The following is a 23,559-nucleotide window of genomic DNA, read 5'->3' on the forward strand; positions in this document are numbered from 1 at the left end:
TGTGGGGCTTGCTCAGGGATGTTCCATACCAAAGCTGTTTGACTCTTAATTACCATTCAACTTTGACCAACCTAAATTTGTGATCACTTTTACTAATCAAAATGTTTCAGAGTCATAGTGTCATACAGACGTACAGCATGGAAACAGACCCTTTGGTCCAACTCATCCATGCCGATCAGATATCCCTATCCAATTTTGTCCCACCTGCCAGCACCTGGCTCATATCCTTCCAAACCCTTCCTCGTCATATACCCAAATAGATCCCTTTTAAATGTTGCAGTTGTACTAGCCTCCACCACTTCCTCTGGCAGGCAAAAGTGAGGACTGCAGATGCTGGAAACCAGAGTTTACATCAGCGTGATGCTGGAAAAGCACAGCAGGTCAGGCAGCATCCGAGGAGCAGGAGAAATGATGTTTCGGGCAAAAGCCCTTCATTAGGAATAGACAGGAAGCCTCCAAGGTGGAGAGATAAATTGGGGGGGGGGGGGAGAAGGTGGGGCTGGGGAGAAGGTAGTACAATAGGTGAATGCGGGTGGGGATGGAGGCGATAGGTACCTGCCAATCTCCCATCCCACCTATCCGCTCCAACCTCCTCTCTGACCTATCATCTCCATCCCTACCCCCATTCAACTATCGTACTCTTTGCTACCCTCTCCCCAGAACCACTCCTCCTCCCCACTCCCCTCCCCCATTTATCTCTCCACCCTAGAGGCTTCCTGCCTCTATTCCTGATGAAGGGCTTTTGACTGAAAAGTCGATTGTCCTGCTCCTTGGATGCTGCCTGACCTGCTGTGCTTTTGCAGCACAACTCTGATGTAAACCTACTTCCTCTGGCAGCCCATTCCACACACATACCACCATCTGCATGGAAAAGTTGCCCATTAGGTCCTTTTTCTATCTTTCCCCTCTCACTGTAAACCTATGTCACCTAGTTCTGGACTCCCCCACCACACGGAAAAGACTTTGTCTATTTACCCTATCCATACCCCTCATGATTTTATAAATCTCCATAAGGTCACCCCTCAGCCTCCGATGCACAAGGGAAAACAGCCCCAGCCTATTCAGCCTCTCCCTATAGCTCAAACCCTCCAACCCTGGCAACATCCTTGTAAATCCTTTCTGAACCCTTTCAAGTTTAACAACATCCTTCCAGTAGGAAGGAGACCAGAATTGGACACAATATTCCAAAAGTAGCCAAATCATGTTCTATACAGCCGCAACATAACCTCCCAACTCTTGTGCTCAATACTCTGGCCAATGAAGGAAAACATACCAAACACCTTCTTCACTATCCTATCTACCTGCAACTCCACTTTCAAAGAGCTATGAACCTGCACTGCAAAGTCTCTTTGTTCAGCAACACTCTCTAGGACCTTACCATTCGGTGTGTAAGTCCTGCTAAGATTTGCTTTCCCAAAATGCAGCACCTCACATTTATCTAAATTAATCTCCATCTGCCACTCCATTGGCTCATCGGATCAAGATCCTGTAGTAATCCGAGTAACCTTCTTCGCTGTCCACTATGCCTCCAATCTAGGTGTCATCTGCAAACTAACTAACTGAATTCCTTAAGCTCACATCCAAATCATTGAGATAAATGACAAAAAGTAGTAGACTCAGCACCAATTCTTGTGGCACTCCACTGGTCACAGGCCTCCAGTCTGAAAAACAACCAACCACCACCACCCTCTGTCTTCTACCTTTGAGCCAGTTCTGTATCCAAATGGCTCGTTCTCCCTGTATTCCATAAGATCTAACCTTGTTAACCAGTTTCCTGTGGGGAATTGTTTTATGTCCATATTTTTAATCTGACTTCAAATTCTGAGATTGCCAGAGTGGAACTTGTTCAGTGGATTCAAAGAAGAGGTTGTGGTCCAGTAGTTACATCAAGGATACTGCAGAGCACTTGCAATGGGCACTGCAATGCCAGCTGGAGGTGGCAGCAAATTTGCAACTTGCAACTTCTAGTCACCATTGTTTGTTTCAAGCTAAAGGCCCAGTACTGTTGCAGGTTGAAAGCACTGTTTCTCAAAGGACAGAAACCTTAACAAGAGCAGGAGGTCTTTCAGTCAGTGTAAAGAAGAATGAGTTACATGTGGACGTCTAAAACATTTCAGGGTATAGCCAGGAACCATGTTACAAAACTAATGGAAACTATTTGCTGTGGGCACTGGGAAATCTCCCAAGTAAAACCAACGATTGCTAAATTTGTTAAGGATTGCAAAGATTTATGAGCTTTGTTCCAGCATTTTCTTTTTTTGTAGCAACTGTTGATTTGAGAACATTCTTGTCTGACCCATGAATACCTCTGCAGCTACATGGCACTGACAAATTTTTTAAGTGATTCATTCATCATTCTAATTTAAGAAATCAAACCAATAAATTGGGATTAGTTTGTAATTAGTCGACGCTGGTCAGGGAACCTGACAGTGAGGAGAAAGTGAGGATTGCAGATGCTGGAGATCAGAGTTGAAAAGTGTGGCGATGGAAAAGCACAGCAGATAAGGCAGCATCCGAGTAGGAGAGTCGGGCACAAGCCCTTCATCAGGAATTTTGAGGGTGGAGGGCTGAGAGGTAAATAGGAGAGTAGGGGTGGGGGAAGGCAGCTTGTAAGGCAGGTGGGGGGTTATTGTCATCGGTCAGTTGGGAGAGTGGAGTGGATAGGTGGGAAGGAAGACGGACAGGTAGGACACTTCAAGAGGACGGTGCTGAGTTGGAGGGTTGGATCTGGGATGAGGTAGAGATGAGGAAACTGGTGAAATTGACATTGATGCCATGTTGTTGGAGGGTATCAAGGCTGAATATAAGGTGTTCTTCCCCCAGGTGTCAGGTGAGTTAGATTTGGCGGTGAAGGAGGCCCAGGACTTGCATGTTCTTGGTGAAGTGGGAAGGGGAGTTGAAGTGGTCGGCCACATGGTGGTGGAGTTGTTTTCTGAAAATTTCAGCAAGTTGGTGTCCTGTCTCCCCAATGTAGAGGAGACCACATCGAGAGCAATGAATATGGTAGATGAGGTGCTTGGATGTGCAGGAATTTTTTTGCCAGATGTGGAAGGATCGTTTGGGGTCTTGGATGGAGGTGAGGGGGGTAGGGGGTAGGCGTGGGTGCAGGTTTTACACCTCTTGCAGTGGCAAGGGAAGGTGTTGGGAGGGGAGGATGGTTTGGTGGGAGCCGTGGAATTAACAAAGGAGTTGCAGAGGGAATGATCTCTGTGGAATGCTGATGGGATGGGGAGGGACATATATCTCTGGTGGTGGGGTCTGACTGTAGGTGGCAGAGATGGCAGAGGATGATGCATTGGGTTTGGAGATTGGTGGCGTGGAAGATGAGGACCAGGGGGTTCTATCCTGGCAGTGGGTGGGGTGGTGTGGGGTTCAAGGGCGGAGGTGCGGGAAATGGAGGAGATGCGCTAGAGGGCATTGTTTGTGGGAAATGGAGGAGATGCGTTGGAGGGCATTGTTTGTGGAAAATGGTGGAGATGCGCTGGAGGGCATTGTTTGTGGGAAGTGGAGGAGATGCGCTGGAGGGCATTGTTTGTGGGAAGTGGAGGAGATGCGCTGGAGGAGATGTGCTCAAGGGCATTGTTTGTGGGAAGTGGAGGAGATGCACTGGAGGGCATTGTTAGTGGGAAATGTTGGAGATGCGATGGAGGGCACTGTTTGTGAGAAGTGGAGGAGATGCGCTGGAGGGCATTGTTTGTGGGAAATAGTGGAGATGTGCTCCAGGGCATTGTTTGTGGGAAGTGGAGAAGATGTGCTGGAGGGCATTGTTTGTGGGAAATGGTGGAGATGTGCTCCAGGGCATTGTTTGCGGGAAGTGGAGGGATGCGCTGGAGGGCATTGTTTGCGGGAAGTGGAGGAGATGTGCTGGAGGGTATTGTTATATTTTTCTAAGTGTTGCCTTACTTATAGTAATAATACTAATGCTGAATTATTTGAATCCTTTGTAAATTCACTAACTGCATAGCTCACATAATGCTTCATGCCTTTTCCAGCACAGAAGCAGACCATTCAGCAAAACTGCTGTGTGCTAATCTGTGTGTTCCACGCAATCTCCTAACGCCTGTCTTCATTTTACCTTATCAACATCTCTGTTGTGTTTATCCAGTTTTCCCTTCAATGTATCTGTGGTTTTCACTTCAACCTTCCATGCAATTTTGATTTCCATATTCCAACCTCTTCCTGTGTAAAGAAGATTCTTCTGAATTCTCTATTGAGTTTATTTGGGAATATTTGGTTGTCACAAATTGAATCACATTGAACAGTATGGGAGTGGTTCATTTTTTACCCCAATGGACGGCATTTGGTGTTTGCTGTATGTTTTCTGATTCTAACGAACGTTTACGGGATGTGAAATTAATGCACTGCACAGTGCAACTCAGTTTTGAATAAGCGCAAAATGTTGTGGATGCTAAATCTGAACCAAATACAGAAAATGCTGGAAAAATTTTACAGGTCTGACCGCTTCTGTGGGGTGAGAAACCGAGTTACCATTTCAAATCTGGTCTGACTTCTTCAAAGCGTAGAATGGTATCAGAGTTGAAACTCTAATTCTGTTTCCACAGACACTGTCAGACCTGTAAAATTTTTCCAGCATTTTCTGTATTTGGTTCAGATTTAGCATCCACAACATTTTGCGCTTATTCAAAACTGAGTTGCACTGTGCAGTGCATTAATTTCACATCCTGTCAACGTTCATTAGAATCAGAAAACATTTACAGGTCTGACCGCTTCTGTGGGGTGAGAAACTGAGTTACCATTTCAAATCTGGTCTGACTTCTTCAAAGCATAGAATGGTATCAGAGTTGAAACTCTAATTCTGTTTCCACAGACACGGTCAGACCTGAGGGCTTCCTCCAGCATTTTCTGTTTATATTTCCAAGTTTTGATGTGGATTTTGTCCTGCGACAATAACCCTAATCTTGCGTGGCACTGACATTGCAGTGGTAACGTGACTCATTCTTGAGTGTGAGGCATAGTTGTAATATTGAGTGACTAATCTGCCTTCTTCCTTTTAAGGTTAAAAACGAGTTATCTATTCGAAGCAATTTATCTAAATATGTCCAGAGGTTATTTAGAGACTAATTACTGTTCCTACTAAAAGTTTCTTTAAAGAGCCATATAGCACGGAAACAGCCCCTTCGGTCCTACTCACCCACTCCATTACCTTAACTGCTATTTTTTCTCTCCTGCTTGGAAGGGGTCCAAATTAGCTTGAGTTCACAAAAAAAAAAGTTCACCAAGATAATGACTAGATTCCATTCCCCATTTTTGTCAACAATGTTTCTCTCAAGAAATATTATTCCATGGTTGTTTTGTTGGTGTTTCAGAATACTCTCTGAGGAGTGTCTATTATAACTTTCATACAAATATTATCAGGAGCCAGACTTTGCAAAGGATGCCAAGACCTTGGACAGACTGACTTGAATGGTTCCAGAGGTGTGGAACTTCACCTGTAAGGAGAGACTGGAGACTCTGGGATCAGATAATGCTGAGGGAAGATTTACCGGACGCATTTAAACTCAGGAACTATTCTGATTGGGATAGTAAAGAGAAAGGTCAGGCAGTATCCGAGGAGTAGGAGAGTCGATATTTCATGCATAAGCCCTTCATCATGAATTCCTGATGAAAGGCTTATGCTCAAAACATTGACTGTCCTGCCCTCTTGAAATGCTGACTGACCTGCTGTGCTTTTCCAGTGCCACACTTTTCAGCTCTGGCTCTGCAACATCTGCAGTCCTCACTTTCTCATAGCAAAGAGAAACTCTTTACACTAACTGAGGGATTAGTGACTCAAGAACATCGGTTTAAAATAATTGCCAATAGCACCATCAGGATGATGAGAAGCTGTTTTATGAAGAAAGTTATGATCTAGATTGCACTAACTGCAGGGGCAGTGGAAACGTTCAGAAGTAACGGGCAAAAGAAATTGGCTAAATGCAGGGGGAATGGGACAAGTCATATCTGTTCCTTTCAAAAAGCTGAAACAACCAGGATGGCCTGGCAACCTCCTCTGCTGTTTCACTTTGTGAAGGCCATTCAAGGGGAGGTGATGACCTAGTAGAATTATTCCTGGAGAGTTCATCTCAAGACCCAGGGAATGTTCTGGCCAACTGGGGTTTGAATCCCATCATGGCAGATGATGGAATTTGAATTTAAAAAAATCTGGAATTAAGAGTCTAATGATGACTGTGAATCCATTGTCAATTTTTGGGAAGACCCGTCGGTTCACTGATGTTCTTCATGGGAGGAAACTGCCATCCTTACCTGGTTGAGCCTACATATGACTCTTGACCCACAGCAATGTTGTTGACGTTTACTTGCCTTTTGGACAAATTGGGATGGTCAATAAATGCTGACTTGGCCAGTGACGCCTACATCCCATGAACGAATTGAAACAAAAATCATTTCCATATTAGTTCATTTAATCTACATCTGCAGAAATGATGGGAATCTGAGCAATGCTCTGAGTTGGGTTAATTTCATCATTTCAGTCAGCAAAGCAGCAAACTTTGTATCACTGTGCACTCTGAGGAATTGTCGGCTGGTGTTGTGAATGCGGATAAATAAAGCAAACCCCTTCAGGGTTACAAGGAATTGAATGGAATACACAACACAAACATTAGCCATTCGGTCCATCTGCTCCTTGCAGTGATTGTGCTTCATGGGAAATCCCTTTTACTTGCTCCGTCTCACCATGTCACCATATCTTTTGCACATTTATCCCCTAGGGAATAATCTATCTTCTCCTTAATGCAGGATAAGTGGAAAGCACTCCATTTTAGAATCCCCTATTATCCATTTCTCAGTTACCAGTGCCAAGTTATAGAAATAACACCTTATTTAATCTTCTTGTGAATCCAGCCTTTGCTTCATAATACTCTTATTCAAGGAACAGTATGAAAAGACAGAAACAACAAATAGTTTCATTTGGTGATGAGTGATGTCTATCCATGAATGGTAGGTGTCAGCTAAGCATAATGAAAATTTGATCTCAACTGGAGAAAGTATTGGATTGAAGAGAGCACCAAGAAATAGTTGCTGCAAGTTTCATTAAAAAGTTGATTTACAGGATAAGGAAGGTTCTTCCTTTGGGAGTTCCTTCTCTTTAGAATGTAACAGCAAGCAAATAATAATTTTCAGTGCAAAATATTTCCGCATGCTGTGGCCAGCACTGATTAGTTTTCCTGCAACCTAAAGCTGGGAACCAGGAACGGGCCAATAAAAACAGGATGATGGATTATTCAACTCCCTGTGGAGTTTGTTGTAAAGATGACATCACTAAGTTACAAGCAAACTCTCTCGTTTTAAAACCTGCCCCACAGACACATGAATATTTACAGTCGCTCCATATGAGTAGATACCTGAAGTTCTGCAGTACTAGCACTTGTTGGTTCCTAATCTGTAACCTGCTGTCTGTAATGGGTTGTAGAATATTGCCATCTCTGCCTTCTCAGGCAAGTTACAGATGGATAATAAATGCAGGCCCTGTCCACTTCCTGAAAATGGATTTTTCATAAAGTTATCCCCCAGCATAAATCTAATGTGGACAGCTGTGCCTTGGTGGTTCAGAATCCAATGGTGCCAAGTATGTTAGCATCTCCATGACTAGTGTTAGATACCATCAGAACTGCAGAACATTCTAAAATCAGCTGAAGCAGTGTGATGGCATGAGCTATCCCTAAGAGTGTCAGAAAAAGAGGAGCTTCTGTCAAATTACTCAAAAGAACTCAATGAAACAAGACAGTTTGAAGACCATTATTTGTTGTTTCTCTCTAATTGTCCTTGAGAAGTTGATGGTGAAGAAGAGGAAGATTAACCTCAACTGAATTTGCATCTGAGTGTGGCATTGATTCAGCTCAGGAGGGAGCAATCTAGCCTATGGGTCAATAGGCCCTGGGTTCAAACATCACTCCCAAGACATGAGCAGATGATCTAAATTAATGCTCTTGACTGTTGAGGTTCTAAACAGTGTTTGCAATTTCTGTGATGAGATGTTAGACCAAAGACTAGCTGCCCTTTCAGCTTTCCATGACTGATTCCTGACACACTTTCAACAAAGAACAGGGAAGTCTCTCTGGTTCATAGGTCAATATTTACTCCTCAACTAACCTCATAAAAACAGCTTGGCTCTTTATCTCAGTATTGTTTATGGGAACTTGCTGCCACTTTCCCCGCATGACAGCAGTGACTTCACTTCAAACGTATCGTGAGGTGATGAAAGGCACTATAGAAATCAAAATGTTATTCTTTTTAAAGTTGTTGTGGTTCTGTTCGCCGAGCTGGGAATTTGTGTTGAAAATGTGTTGCTGGAAAAGCGCAGCAGGTCAGGCAGCATCCAAGGAACAGGAGATTCGATGTTTCGGGCATAAGCCTGTTCCTTGGGTGCTGCCTGACCTGCTGCGCTTTTCCAGCAACACATTTTCACAGCATCTGCAGTCCTCACTTTCTCCTGGGAATTTGTGTTGCAGACGTTTCGTCTCCTGTCTAGGTGATGTTCTCAGTGCTTGGGAGCCTCCTGTGAAGCGCTTCTGTGATGTTTCCTCTGGCATTTATAGTGATTTGTATCTGCCGCTTCCGGTTGTCAGTTCCAGCTGTCCGCTGCAGTGGCCAGTATATTGGGTCCAGGTCGATGTGCTTATTGATTGAGTCGTTGAACCTTTTTAAAGTGAATGCTGTTTACCTGACATTTAACCCAAAAATTACCTGAAGACTCCAGTGGGGTCATAATTCTCCTTGCATAACTTGGAGGGGGAGAGCAGGAGGGTGGATTTGGCTTCAGAAAACAAACCAAAAATATATCAAAAATTTACAAACCTCAACACTTTTTTTAAGTAAACTGTAGAACAAACCAAATCAAGTGTATGGTGTTAATCATGTTGAGTTCACTGACAAACAGTTTTCAATTTAGTCTTGGTGTGAGCATCACTGGCAAAGTGAATATTTATTGCCTAATCCTAATTGCCTTTCTCAAAATGGTGCTGGGAGTTTCTAATTGATATAAGCAACTCACCGGGTGAATTGGGAAGGCAGTTCAAGACTTTTTGAACCATCATTTGGAGTTTTGGTAATGGTGGAAAGGCGATTGGATGTCATTCATTCCAACCACACTTTTTTTTTAGATTAGATTACTTACAGTGTGGAAACAGGCCCTTCGGCCCAACAAGCCCACACCGACCCGCCAAAGCACAACCCACCCAGACCCATTCCCCTACCTTTACCCCTTCACCTAACACTACAGGCAATTTAGCATGGCCAATTCAACTAACCTACACATTTTTGGATTATGGGAGGAAACCGGAGCACCCGGAGGAAACCCACGCAGACACGGGGAGAATGTGCAAACTCCACACAGAGAGTCGCCAGAGGTGGGAATTGAACCCGGGCGCTGTGAGGCAGCAGTGCTAACCACTGTGCCACCGTGCTGCCCACATGGAGTCACTCCTTTCTGCAAGGAGTGAAGAGCTGTGGATAAATTCACTCTGTTTTTCCTGCAGACTCTGTGGTAACAAGTGGTAATGGTTTTGGGTTATGATAGGGCACAGGGAAGAAAGGAGTTGGGAAATAGTCTCACATACTATTACTAAGAGTATCACGGTAACTAAAGGTTCTTAAGTGAATGGATTTGAAGCCAGCAAAGCTCTTGGGGGTGAGGTGAGCCATTGATTAAAAAAGATTGAAGACTGCACTTAGTAACAGCCAGTGAAATTAGACCATGTCGTAGTTGCCTCTCTAAAACTTTCAATTTGCCCTCATTATAATCAACAATGGTGTTACTGCAGAGAGAATGAGGCTGATTACAGAGAGTGAGAGACAGGGAGTAACAGACCGAGTGAGTGAGTCAAAATGAGAGAATGACAGACAGCAGGCTAAAAGCTAGTGCAAGAATGAGATTGAGAGACAGAGCAAGCAGCCAATTTCAGTTGACTTCACTTGATTTTGAGAGGGATGACAATTTCAGCTTATTCAGTAGCAGGCACTCGATAGCAGGGTCACCACCTGCAGACTGAGGCCTAGGTGTAATCTACCCACTTTTACACCTCCGCCACCTCCCATTCCCTGTCCCTGACCCTGACCTCTCAACCTCTGTACCTCTTTTGGACCGTGAACCTGACATTGAAGTTGCGAAGTGAACGCTTCCGGAGCTGAGAGAATAGCATGACCAGACAGTTAAAGAAGATGAGGCAAAAGTGAGAACTGCAGATCAGAGTCAAGATTAGAGTGGTGCTGGAAAAGCTCAGCAGGCCAGGCAACATCTGAGGAGCAGGAAAATCGACATTTTGGGCAGGAGCCCTTCATCAGGAATGAGTTAAAGATGAGTTCCAAAGAAGAACATTAACTTGGCTACTCAGTGTAAAGATGCAGTCTAGCCTGCTGCGTTTCTTCAGCATTTTCTGTTTATATTTCATGTCTTCAGCATCCTGCAGTACTTTTGCTCTTATTTTAGTTAAAGATGTCAGTTAGTTTTGAAAGAAAATTTAAAATGCAAATGGAGTGTGGTGTGTGTGTTGGGAGACATTTATATTATGAGATGCTTTGATAACGTGTCTGAAATCCTGCTTGATTAAGTCATTTTCTGCTAGATTTAATAATTCACCAAAAAAGGCAATAAACCCCCTCCTGGTCACAAGCTGGACATTTGACAATTTCGTGTGGTTCTTGATGAATCAGTAACACAGGAATTACACAGTCCATCAATCCTGCAGTCATGGATCAGCATACTTTCAAATCACTTCATCCTGCTACAGGAAGAGGAAGAAAATGATGTTTAGGAATAAGGATGAGGAGACATTTCTTCAGTGAAAATGTTGTGGATTTTTAAAATTCCAAAGCACTGCAGATGCTCAACTGTTGACTATATTCAAAACAGAGATTCATAGATTTTTGTGAGCAATGGCAGTTATGGAATATGGGGATAGTTCAGGAAAATGGAATTGAGATAGAAGAGCAGTCACAATCTTATTGAATTGCAGAGTTGGCTCAAAGGTTTGGATAGTCTATTCCTGCTAACAGGAGGAAAGCAGGAAACAGCATTTGGCTCTCATTGCCTGTCTGGCGGAGATGGAGGTATTTTGAAGAAGAAGGGCAATGAAATCAGGATGAATCCTGAGCACATTCTCACCTCGGGGAGCCTTTCCCCGGGAAGCTGGGAAGAGTCATCTGCCCACTACACTGTTGCAGATGGCCAATAGCATAATTCAGGTCCCACTTGAGAGTTATCTTGCAAACAGTGATGGTGCAATGTCAGAATGGACCCTCAACCTGTGCAGGGGCTACCAGTTAAGTTGATGTGGCCGCCGAGTAGGCCAAGGACCCTGTCAGATCTGGAAAGTCTGTGCCCAGTAACAGGCCCAGGAGCGTGAAAGGATGCAACCTCCTTGAAGGGTACTGCGAAGGGTTTCCCTTCCATGCCCCCTTGACCTACCAGTGTCACACCTCTTCATTTGCTGACAAATATGCCTCCTATTTCTGCACCCTGACACTCTCCCACCCGTCTCAGCAGTATCCGTCCCTCTCGATGGGCTTGGACCTCACCATAAGGCCCCTCATTGGGCATCTCATTCCCCTTAATTGGATGAGGCTCCTGAAGGTCCTTTCTGAGAGGTTTGCAGTGGATCATCCAACGACAGCCACTTCCAGGTTCCTGATCCAGAATGTTGGGGTCACAACCTAATCTAGTAGATCCAGTCCTTTGATTCACAGGCATATTAGACCAAGTCCCCACCTCCCTCCAGATTTCAACCTTCCCAATAGCTCTGGGGACCATCAGCTCCCAGCGTTAGCAGAAGGAAAGAACTTGCATTCACATGACACCTATGAGGCCATCACAAAGCAGTTTGGTCAAAAAGTACTTTCAAAGTGGAATCAATGTAGCTGTGTAGAAAGCATAGCAGCCAAAGTAGTCATAGCACTTCCTACAATCAGCAAGTGATAATATCATGTTGATTGTGGAAGAGATTTTGGCCAAGACCCTGGGGAGGAGTCCTTGCTCTGTCAGAGGGTCAACTCTGATGTGAATTGCAAACTGCCAAATGAGCCTTTAAAACAGGTCTCATCTACTGTCTCCTGAAGGCAAAGGAACCTATAATGTTATGGTAGGGAAGAGCAGGGGAATTCTTAACCTGTAGTTAACCCCAGCCATTGACCCTAAATAAAAAAAGACCTCACTGCTTTTTGTGGGATCTCCTGACATACAATCTGATTGATTCATTTCTTACCTTCTCACAAGACTGTATACAGTGTAAGGGATTAAATAAATGCATGTTTGTCATTTTCTTTTGTTCTTCCTTTCCTTTTTCCCACTTAAACATCCTCCTCTTTCCTCTGCCTTTATTTCTCTCACCTTTTTTCAATCAATCTCTTTCTCAGTCTCTTTTTGTCACTCCCTCGCTCTCTATTTATTTTCCAAAATGCTTTTCTCACATTATTTTCTCTCCCCTTTAACCTAGCTCCACCTGCCTTGCTGTTTTTACTGATGGCTCTGCTTCTGTTTTTAGTGTTTGATAATCGGAGCTGGTCCTTGTGGTCTGCGCACCAGCATTGAACTGGCTTTCCTGGGCTGCAAAGTGGTGGTGATAGAGAAGAGGGAGACCTTTGCCAGAAATAATGTCTTGCACTTGTGGCCGTACACCATTCACGACCTGCGTTCTCTGGCTGCGAAGAAATTTTATGGCAAGTTCTGTGCAGGAGCAATAGATCACATTAGTAAGTACCTTCCAGCACTCTCACTTGATAACTAACCTCTAGCTCCCATCTTAAAGCATTGGAAATGACTTAAAGAGAAGTCACTGGATAACACAACACCCATCACGCAGAATCGTTAGTGTGGAAATAGGCCATTCGGCCTATTGAGTCCGCACCAACCCTCTGAAGGGCATGCCATCCAGAACTACCCCTCTATTGTAACCTTGCATTTCCCATAGCTAATCCAACTAGCCTGCAAATCCTTGCACACTGTGTGCAATTTAACATGGTCAGTATACCCAACTTGGGCACCTTTGGATTGTGGGAGGGGACCAGAAACTCTACACAGACTGTCGGGTGAGGCTGGAATCGAACCCAGGTCCCTGACACTGTGAAGCAGCAATGCTAACCATTGAGCTACCGGGCTGTCCAGATATCTCTTGCAAAGAGTTTTTCGCATAATTCCATCCAGCCTGCTCGATTCCCAGAGCCCTCTAACGTTGTACCTGTTTCACTGTTGTGTTGTTAGGTATTCGGCAGCTACAGCTCATACTGGTTAAAGTAGCATTATTACTGGGTGTGGAGATCCAAGTGAACGTGGAGTTTGTGCAGTTACTGGAGCCCTCCGAGGATCAGGAAAGCCCAAGTAAGTTTGTAATTTCTTTCTTATTTTCTTTCTTTCTCTCTCTCTCTCACTCTTTCTCTCGCTCACTCTGCTTCACCTCTTTCTCCATCTCCCCAACGCTCCCACCCCTCACAACACGAACCAGCTCCCTTTCAGCTCTCCAAGTGACAACCCATATCATAATCCTAGGTCCTTGTACAAAAAGCATGCTGCCCAGGCTATGCGAGCAAATTAACCATGGCAGGCTTTTCCAGCAACTTTTGCTTCAGGATTTGCACAAGACCCTTGTCCTGGTGGCATTGGTCAGGCTGCACACACAGACTGTGGGACTGTTTTCCATGGTCTACAATGCACTGAGGCTACTCATCCCGGAAGGTCAACCCAATCGAATTGCAGTGTCAGCTGTAGCTCAGTTGGTGACCCATTTGCCTCTGAATCATTAGATTCTGGATTCAAGACCTACTCCAGGTCTTGAGCCCTGAAACTAAAGCTGACACTGCAGTGAGATCCTGAGAGAGTACTGCTGTGTTGGTGATCTGGTTTCAGAGGCATCATCTGCCTGCTTGAGTAGATGTAAAAAAAATCCCATAGCATTATTTCAAAGAAGTTATCCCTGGCCCATGCAGCCCAGTCCATCACCAAAATAGCCTCCCATCTATTGACTTCATCTGTACTTCACTCTGCATTGGGAAAGCAGCCAACATAATCAAAGACCCCTCCCACCCTGGTTATACTCTCTTCCATCAGGCAGAAGATATAAAAGTTTGAATTCACATATAAACAGATTCAAGAACAGCTTCTTCTCCACTGCTATCATGCTTTTGAATGGACCTCTCTCTCTGCACATAAGACAGCACTTTTCACTGTACCTCAGTATACGTGACAATAATAAATCAAATCAAATCAGAAGCAAAAGCAGAAGTTGCTGGAAAAGCTCTGTAGGTCTGGCACCAGCTACGAAGACAAATCAGAGTTAACGTTTCGGGTCCGGTGACCCAACCTGAAATGTTAACTCTGATTTCTCTTCACAGATGCTGCCAGACCTGCTGAGCTTTTCCAGCAATTTTTGCTTTTGTTTCTGATTTACAGAATACGCAGTTCTTCTAGTTTTTATGAAAGACCCAATTACCTGGTCATTATCTCATTACTGTTGTTACTACTGTGTACAAATTGGCATGTTTCCTATATTACAACATTGGCTATGCATCAGATGTTAACCTTGAGATATCATGGTTTAGAAATTTGATTACTTTTTGATTACCTTGCAAATCCAGAGATCAAAGGTTGGTATCAAAGTATGGGAGAATTAATGGCCTTTACTTTGTATCTAAACATTGCAGTTTTAACGTGCTACTCTCCAATATTAAAAAATCATGCAACACCAGGTTATAGCCCAACAGGTTTAATTGGAAGCACTAGCTTTCGGAGCACCGCTCCTTCATCCGGTGGTTGTCACCTGATGAAGGAGCGGCGCTCCGAAAGCTAGTGCTTCCAATTAAACCTGTTGGACTATAACCTGGTGTTGTGTGATTTTTAACTTTGTACACCCCAGTCCAACACCAGGATCTCCAAATCATGACACACCAATATGTGAACTTAGCATGATAGAATCTTAAAGTGCAAGAGGAGGCCATTTGGCCCATCATGTCTGTATAAGCTCTTTGAAATAGCTACAAAATTAGAGCAATTACTGTATTTCCTTTTTGAATATTTATCCAGTTCCTGTTTGAAAGTCATTATTGAATCAGTTTCCATTGCACTTGGCAAAAATGCATTCTACCTATTAACAACCAGCAGCATTAATGAATATATTTCATCCCCTCCCAGTTCTTTTGCCAGTTGAAAAGTTTTCTTCAGTTTGGACTTCAGGTCATTCAGTCGAGTCATGTATGTCATAGAGCTGTACAGCACAGAAACAGGCCCATAATGGAAAATTCTATTGGACCCAATGGAGTTGCCAACATAATGTGAGGACCATTAAAGAATCCTATGATATGCTCCACGTCCTGCCACGGTCAAATTGTTAATATTGCCGTATTTACAGTCCTAAAATATGTGAAGAGTGGGAAGTAATAAGGTTAACTTGACTTCCCCACAAAACTGGTACTAAATATAGGGGACTTGGCTTGATCATATAATTGAAGAGTGAATGTCAACAGGATTGGTTGATCAAGTGGTCTCTGGTTTCAGGATTATGCCAAGCAAGACTGTTGCCTTAACAGTGACTGATATACCCAACTTCTGTTTTCGTCACACCAGGTCACGGAGTCTTTAATGGCGTTTAATAACGGCAACTATTGTGTTTGCAATATAAATAAATGATCCAATGTGCGAAATAAACTGATGCTAAAATATCAAGACAGAGGAGGAATTATAGGACAGCAAACCTGTGTTTTGTTAAAATGATTCTCAAAACATGGGCCTCACTCACAAGGCCAACATTTATAGTCTTCCGGCGGGAATGAGCTGTCATCCTGAACGGCTGATCAAGGATTTAATACACAAGGAAGTTTAATATCTTTATATACATACATAATCACTGAAGCAGTTCAGTTCCATACAGTGGCATATGAAGAAACAAACAAACATTGGAGTTTGACTCCATCCAACAAAGAAGCCAAAGGCATTTCTTACTTGCACAAGATACTATTTACCTATATTTGAGGCACTTTGTTGTGGGTGGGGGGGCTCCAATAACTGAATAGAACCATGTTTAACTTCAGCAGAAAGATCTAAGATGGCAGTCTTTCCCCACTCTGCCTTGGCAGCAGCTGCCCCAAGCTTCAGCGTGTCCCTCAGCATTTAGCCCTAGACCTTGGAATATGCCAGTCTGAACACTTGGTCAGGGTCAACTCCTTGCTCAAGAAAACCAACATGTTTCAGGCAGACTAAAGAGCGCCTTTCACTGAATTGATGGTCCTCCAGGCACAGTTGATGTTTGTCTGGGTGTGCGTCTTGGGGAACACCCTGTAGAGCACAGAGTCCTGTGACATAAAATTGCTTGGGACAAACCTCAACAAAAACCATTGCATCTTTCTCCAGACTTCCTTTACAAAGGCACATTCCAGAAGGATACGTGTGACAGTCTCTACCCCCTGCAGTCAATTCGGGACAGTGCACAGTGGTGCAGACAGACTGGGTGTTCATGAAGGATCTCACAGGTAGTGCCCTTCTCACCACCAGCCAAGTGATGTCTTGCAGTTTGTTGGAAAGATCTGGTGATGAGGCATTCTGCCAAACAATTTGCTCAGGGAACAACCATCAGGTCCCACCCTCTCCTTTTCCCTCAGGGTTTTGAGGATGCCAAGTACAGACCACTTCCTAATCGACTTGTGGTCAAAGGTGCTTCTCTTTGCAAGTTTTTCCACAAAGGATAGGTGATAGAGCAGTCCAACTACTTGGAGCGTTGTGCGACAGTGAGGCCAGGCCCATCCTTCACAACTGCAGGGACAGGGCACCTCAGTACATAGTGACACTTGATGTTTGTCTACACACAGCTTGATGCAGCCATATACAAAGGTGGCCATCAGTATGAGGATGGCGTTGGGTATGTTTCTTGCCTCTTTATTCAGAGCTTTGTACAAGGTGTCCCTGCGGACACGGTTCATCTTAGATCTCCAGATGTAGTTGAAGATGGTTCGGGTGACAGCAATGTCTCAGGCTCTGGAAATGGTTGAGATCTACCACATATACAATGAGAGAGTGCCCCACACCTGATGACCAAGTTTTTCCCTGCAATGGAGAGGGATGGAGCTCCCAAAAGCCCAGTTACTGCCCCACTTTGGTGATGTACTCTTCCTGAAACTTTGCGCATGCCCTGCCCCCCGAACCTTATTCCCACCATCTTAGATAATCTGACCTGAGGGTAAAGGGGATAAAGGATCAGTCAGCCCAATTCCCAAGGAACATAGTCTTGCTTTTACCTCGATTTACCTTGGCTCCTGAGGCACAGATGCTCATGAGTCTGCACACAGGCTTGGATTTGAGCAGAAAATGACAATGTCATCCATGTCCAAGGAGGCTTTGACCTGCTGGCCTCTGCTGCCTGGAATAGTCCCTCCTCTCAGGCTCACATCCTTCCTGATGGATTCGGCAAAGGACTCTACAACACACAAATAAGGGGTGTGATGTAAGGATGACTGGTTTCCTTCTCTAAAAGGCCATGAACAAATCATTTGGCTTTTGACAGCTTCACAGTCATGTTTACTGAAACCAGTTTTGTCTTTTCAGATTTTTTTAGGACATGAGATTTTCATATTTCTGGAAAAAAAAGACACGTTTTGCCAAATATTTACATCTTGCACTCCTTAGAACAATTCTCAAGAAATGTCAATAAAAAGGAAAACATAATTTATACTGTATGAGAGAAAAAGTGATGATTGATTGGCAAGTGGAGGTATTTCTGTGCAGAATTTGCTAGTTTGATAATCACTGGCAGATAAAGGACATGATCATGTGTACCCTAAAACTCTGTGGGAAGCTAGAGAAGTGATTGCTGGACCTCTTGCTGAGATATTTGTATCATCGATAGTCACAGGTGAGGTGCTGGAAGACTGGAGGTTGGCTAACATGGTGCCACTGTTTAAGAAGTGTGGTAAGGACAAGCCAGGGATCCATAGACCAGTAAGTCTGACCTCGGTGGTGGGCAAGGTGTTGGACGGAATCCTGAGGGACAGGATGTACATGTATTTGGAAAGGCAAGGACTGATTAGGGATAGTCAACATGGCTTTGTGCGTGGGAAATCATGTCTCACAAACTTGATTGAGTTTTTTGAGGAAGTGACAAAGAGGATTGATGAGGGCAGAGTGGTAGATATGATCTATATGGACTTCAGTAAGGTGTTCAACAAGGTTCCCCACGGGAGACTGATTAGCAAGGTTAGATCTCATGGAATACAGGGAGAACTAGCCCTTTGGATATAGAACTGGCTCAAAGATAGAAGACAGAGGGTGGTGGTGGAGGGTTGTTTTTCAGACTGGAGGCCTGTGACCAGTGGAGTGCCACAAGGATTGGTGCTGGATCCTCTACTTTTAGTAATTTACATAAATGATTTGGATGCGAGCATAAGAGGTACAGTTAGTAAGTTTGTAGATTACACCAAAATTGGAGGTGTAGTGGACAGCGAAGAGGGTTACCTCAGATTGCAACAGGATCTTGACCAGGTGGGCCAATGGGCTGAGAAGTGGCAGATGGAGTTTAATTCAGATAAATGTGAGGTGCTGTATTTTGGGAAAGCAAATCTTAGCAGGGCTTATGCACTTAATGGTAAGGTCCTAGGGAGTGTTGCTGAACAAAGAGACCTTGGAGTGCAGGTTCATAGCTCCTTGAAAGTGGAGTCGCAGGTGGATAGGATAATGAAGAAGGCGTTTGGTATGCTTTCCTTTATTGGTCAGAGTATTGAGTACAGGAGTTGGGAGGTCATATTGCGGCTGTACAGGACATTGGTTAGGCTACTGTTGGAATATTGCATGCAATTCTGGTCTCCTTCCTATTGGAAAGATGTTGTGAAACTTGAAAGGGTTCAGAAAAGAATTAAGAGGATGTTGCCAGGGTTGGAGGATCTGAGCTATGGGCAGAGGCTGAACAGGCTGGGGCTGTTTTCCCTGGAGCGTCGGAGGCTGAGGGGTGACCTTATAGAGGTTTACGAAATTATGAGGGGCATGGATAAGGTAAATAAGCAAAGTCTTTTCCCTGGGGTCGGGGAGTCCAGAACTAGACAGCATAGGTTTAGGGTGAGAGGGGAAAGATATAAAAGAGACCTAAGGGACAACTTTTTCACGCAGAGGGTGGTACGTGTATGGAATGAGCTGCCAGAGAAAGTGGTGGAGGCTGGTACAATTGCAACATTTAAGAGGCATTTGGATGGGTATATGAATAGGAAGGGTTTGGAGGGATATGGGCCCGGTGCTGGCAGGTGGGACTAGATTGTGTTGGGATATCTGGTCGGCATGGATGGGTTGGACTGAAGGGCCTGTTTCCATGCTGTACATCTATTTGACTCTGACTCTATAACTGCCAATTTGTTTAACTTTTAAGACAGGCAGGTTGACTCTTTTGAACAAGGTTCTACACTGAGAAATTAACCAAAGAATGTTGGTCACCTGTTTTGTTGAGTTGAAACAGGCAGAACGTCTGTACATGTGCTTTCTGTTTGCAAAGAATATGCCTCTGGATATTACTGTATGCAGCTTTCATTCTGTACATTGTATCACATTAAGAGGCTGACTGACCATCCTAGAATAGTTGTCAGTATAATTCTTTGCACAGTGGGGATTATTCAGCAATTGTTGTCTCATTTCAGAATCATCGCATATTGAGCATAGTGTTTTGAGTTTTGTGTGTACATGATCATGGTTGAGCATGCTCAGTACCTCTCTGTTGTGAACAGAGCAAGAGATATGCTCTTTGATATAATCTTTGTTCCTTGCAGACAGAAAGAACCAGCGTAGACACTGACACCCCCACCCCATTCTAGTTCCCTTATTTATGGTTGCTCTTTATCAATTCTGCTGAATCCATTATAATTTTGAATGCCTGAATTTGATCACTCCCAACTCACAATCTTCTAACCTCAAGGGAATACCAGCCCGATCTATATATTGAAGCATAGAATTCCAACTTATGCCTTGAGCTGTTTTAAAAAAACCCTTGTTACTGTCTCTCTATGGGCACTCATTGCCTTCTGTAAAGAAATTGTGACGCACGTCAGGGTATCCGTTTCATCGTCTGTGCTGCTAGTGTCATCTAAAACCCTCCATTTGTTACATTGAATCACAACAACATGATGTACTTATGATCAAGTATACACTAACCTTATCCATACACGTCAATTATGCTCAAAAACAGTGTTCAAAGTATCTTGATAAACTCATCAAGAATTCTTCACTTATACTATTATGTTTCAGTGCTGCATGTTTCTCAGTCCACAGTAAGGCATTTCCCTTACTGACTCGCCTCTGTACAAATGTCTGGAGAGAGACATCAGGATAAACCCAGACAGTTCCCTTCTACAGCCCACCTACTGAACCTTCCATTCATGCAGCAATTTTCGTTCTTTATACAAATTCACCAGAGCTATCATTTTCTGTGCCATCCACTATCCCCAAAATAAGGAAGAACTTGCAATTTTGTACTTCCTTTCATGATTCCAGGATATCTCAAAGTATTTTATAGCCAGTTAAGCGCATTTTTTGAAGTTGAGTCCCTGGAAGTACGGTGGCCAATTTGTACACATCATGATTCCACAAACAACATCCTGGTAATGGTCAGATAACCTGATGTTACTGATTGAAACCTAAATGTTGGCTCAAAGCCCTACAAAGCAGTCACCTACTGTCTTAATAGTTCCCCTGGATATTCCACATCCATTTTGAATGTGCAGATTGTTCAATGTTTCATCCTTTGATAATACAACACACCTTTAATGTCAGCCAAGATTCTGTGCTTGAATCTCGGGATTAGGATTTTAACTACCCCCTTCTGGCTCAGCAGAGAGTGGAAGAAGTCAGGTTATGAAAATTGGATAAATATTGAAAAGGGAGAAATTTATGGACAATTGGGACAGAACAGAGCAGAATGGCCCCAAATGAATAGTTCTTCCCAAGAGCTGACTTGGCCATGATAGGTCAAATACAGCCTTTTGTACTGAATACTCCTCTGACCCTGGTACTGTCTGTGCTGTGGTCATGTTGCACCTGCAGTGCAATGTCTAGGTTTGTTCGCCAAAATGTAAGGAAAATATTCAAGCCCTGGAGATTCAACAAAGATGAGCCATGAGCCTAATTTGAGTAATGAGGAAATATTAGAGAAACCAATCTTTAAAAGGAGAGGGGATTAACTGTATAAATTACCTAGAAGCTTCTCTACAGCTTCCTCAGCACTCTCACAGTTTTGTGTCATCAACAAACTTGAGAAATATTGTCATGAATAATTTTGTGAATTGGATTAGCTTTAAGACAAACTGATAGCTTCATGGTTACTTTCACTTAGCCAGGTTACAAATACGATCATGAAATTAATGACCCACTGACTGTTTGCTGCATTTTCAAGTTTTTATGTTGGATTTCTAGCATATGCAGTATATTCTAGTATTGGAGGTAGCTTGGGTTGAACTCTTGACTTCTGGTGCTTTAGAGAGACAGGTTAAATGGAATCAGAGGTCTTAGTGGCCTCAAGTTGGAAACTTTTGTTTACAAACTTTATTGAAGTACATGGTGCTCAGTTAAAATCTTTTTTTAAAAATCTGTATATATTTCCCTGAAAGTGATTTCCCTACCGTTGAATAAACATTTGGCAGTTGCCCTCGTCTGTCGCACACAGATGTTCCTAAGTATCTCACTCCAGGATTTTCCCATCCAAAGAAATAATGGGAAGAATGGCAGGAAGGACAGGCAATGAGGTGGGGAGGTGCTACTCTGTTCCTGCTCCGTCAGAAATTAAATTCTGGGTGGGAAGGTTGGGCCCCCTGACTCACTGCCAAATAAGGCCTCTAAGTGTTCAATAAAATGAGCAGTTAAGGGCCTTTTCCCATCACTGCTGCAACAGGCTCCTGTGGTATAGTCCCTACCTCTGAACCAGGAGATCTGAGTTCAAGTCTCACCTTCTCCAGAGCTGTGTCGTAACACCTTTCGGCAGGTTAATTTGGAAAATCTCTCCACCACCCAGGCCAGAAACATGGAAGTTGCTTCTTCTGAAGAAGGAGCTGATTCATACTGAACTTGAAGCATTAACTCGGTTTCTTTCTCCACAATTGCTGACAGACCTGTTGAGTTTTGCCAACACTCTGTGTTTTTATTTCAGATTTCCAGCAGTTGCAGTACTTTATTTTGAATTTCTGAAGCATGAATCCAGGCCTCTGGATTACTTGTCCAGTGACATGACAACCACAGTGTCATCTCTCTCTCTCCCAATTAAACACTTAGAAAATCAACAGTGTGTTAAGGGAATGGGCTGCTTAAGTTCAAATTCTTTTACATATTTGAAATCTAGTACTTTTAGAAAAAGATTCTTAGGATGTGAATGCTGTTATACATCCCTAGTTCCAAAGGTGAGCCGATTTGTCGAACTGCTGCAGTCCCCATGGTGTTGGTACATCTAGAATGCTACTAAGAAGGCAGTTCCAGGAATATTAGCCCAGGAGCAGTGAAGGAACAGTGACCTAGTTCCAATTATGGGTCACACTTGTGATTGAGTGGAAGTGGTGTTCTCTTACCTCTCTCCTTGAGGCATTTTGAGATGCTGCCCAAAGAGCTTTGCTGAGTTTAGTACTCGTTCCACAGTAACTGTTTCAGAAAATGCATTGTGTGACAGTGGGAATTGCAGGAAATTCACCCGCACTGCATGTCTCAATTTTTTCAGTATATTCATCTCCGACTGGATAAGTATAGTGCATCGCAAGTGTGCAAATAGGAGCCGGGCTTGTCTCCTGCTCAATCCAAAGTGGTCGACTGTGCCCTGATTATAACTTTCTCAAAGATAATAATAGTCACCGCCTGGAAAGTATTTCTGGCACTCCAAGAATGTCAGCTAACAGCCCATCCAAACTGCCTTGATGTTCTGAGTGGCCACTTCAAGTTTGTCAGTTTCTAGCGCACACTTCAAGTCAAGTCTGACACTGTGTCCACAAATCATCAGTGCAATAACTGCCCAGGAGTCCATTCCACATAATTTAAACAAAGTAATGAATATAAACACTGCTTTGTTGATTAGTTAACCTCTTACACCTCCTTAACTCAGTTTGCATTAGAATGTGGACTGCATTAGAAAGGAGGAAAGATTTAACTGTTCACTTAACTGTTCATTTAACTGTTCACTTAACTGTTCACCAAAGGAGAAAATTCTAGATTTCTCCATTTGCTGTGAAAAATGTTAATTAGAGACCACACAGTGAATTTTGTCAATTTTAAAAGCATAATTCCCTGAACGTACCTGTTGCAAGCGAAGGTGATGTTTATTGCACTCTGCCCGATGACCTGAGAGCTGAAGGGAGCTGCCTTCTTTAACTGCTGACTGCAGATTTGATGTTGCTGAGTATGTTGTTCGATCACTTCAGAAGGGGCAGTTAAGCATTATTCCTTTTAACATAGCACTGGAACCACTTTAGATACAGACTGGGTAAGGACAGCACCTGTTTCCCTAAACAGACTCGAACGAACTAGTTCATGTTTTACAATGATCCACAGCTCATAGTCACTTTTAGTAATAGCCAGTTTGTTATTCAAGATTTTATCAACCGAATTCTCAAAATGCAAGA

The 23,559-nt window shown here is 43.5% G+C and overlaps 1 protein-coding gene across 10 annotated transcripts in view; it reads left to right on the forward strand.

Moving 5' to 3' along the window:
- Positions 1-23,559, forward strand: part of mical2a (microtubule associated monooxygenase, calponin and LIM domain containing 2a) — a 296,251-nt gene that overhangs the window by 99,904 nt on the left and 172,788 nt on the right. For all 10 annotated transcript variants that reach the window (XM_060838999.1, XM_060839005.1, XM_060839007.1 and 7 more), the window contains exons 3-4: positions 12,495-12,702; positions 13,211-13,327. In XM_060838999.1, the coding sequence (XP_060694982.1) occupies positions 12,495-12,702; positions 13,211-13,327 (325 nt within the window). The remainder of the gene's footprint in view (positions 1-12,494; positions 12,703-13,210; positions 13,328-23,559) is intronic.

Source organism: Hemiscyllium ocellatum, chromosome 18 (assembly GCF_020745735.1).
Source record: "Hemiscyllium ocellatum isolate sHemOce1 chromosome 18, sHemOce1.pat.X.cur, whole genome shotgun sequence".
NCBI classification, from domain to species: Eukaryota; Metazoa; Chordata; class Chondrichthyes; order Orectolobiformes; family Hemiscylliidae; genus Hemiscyllium; species Hemiscyllium ocellatum.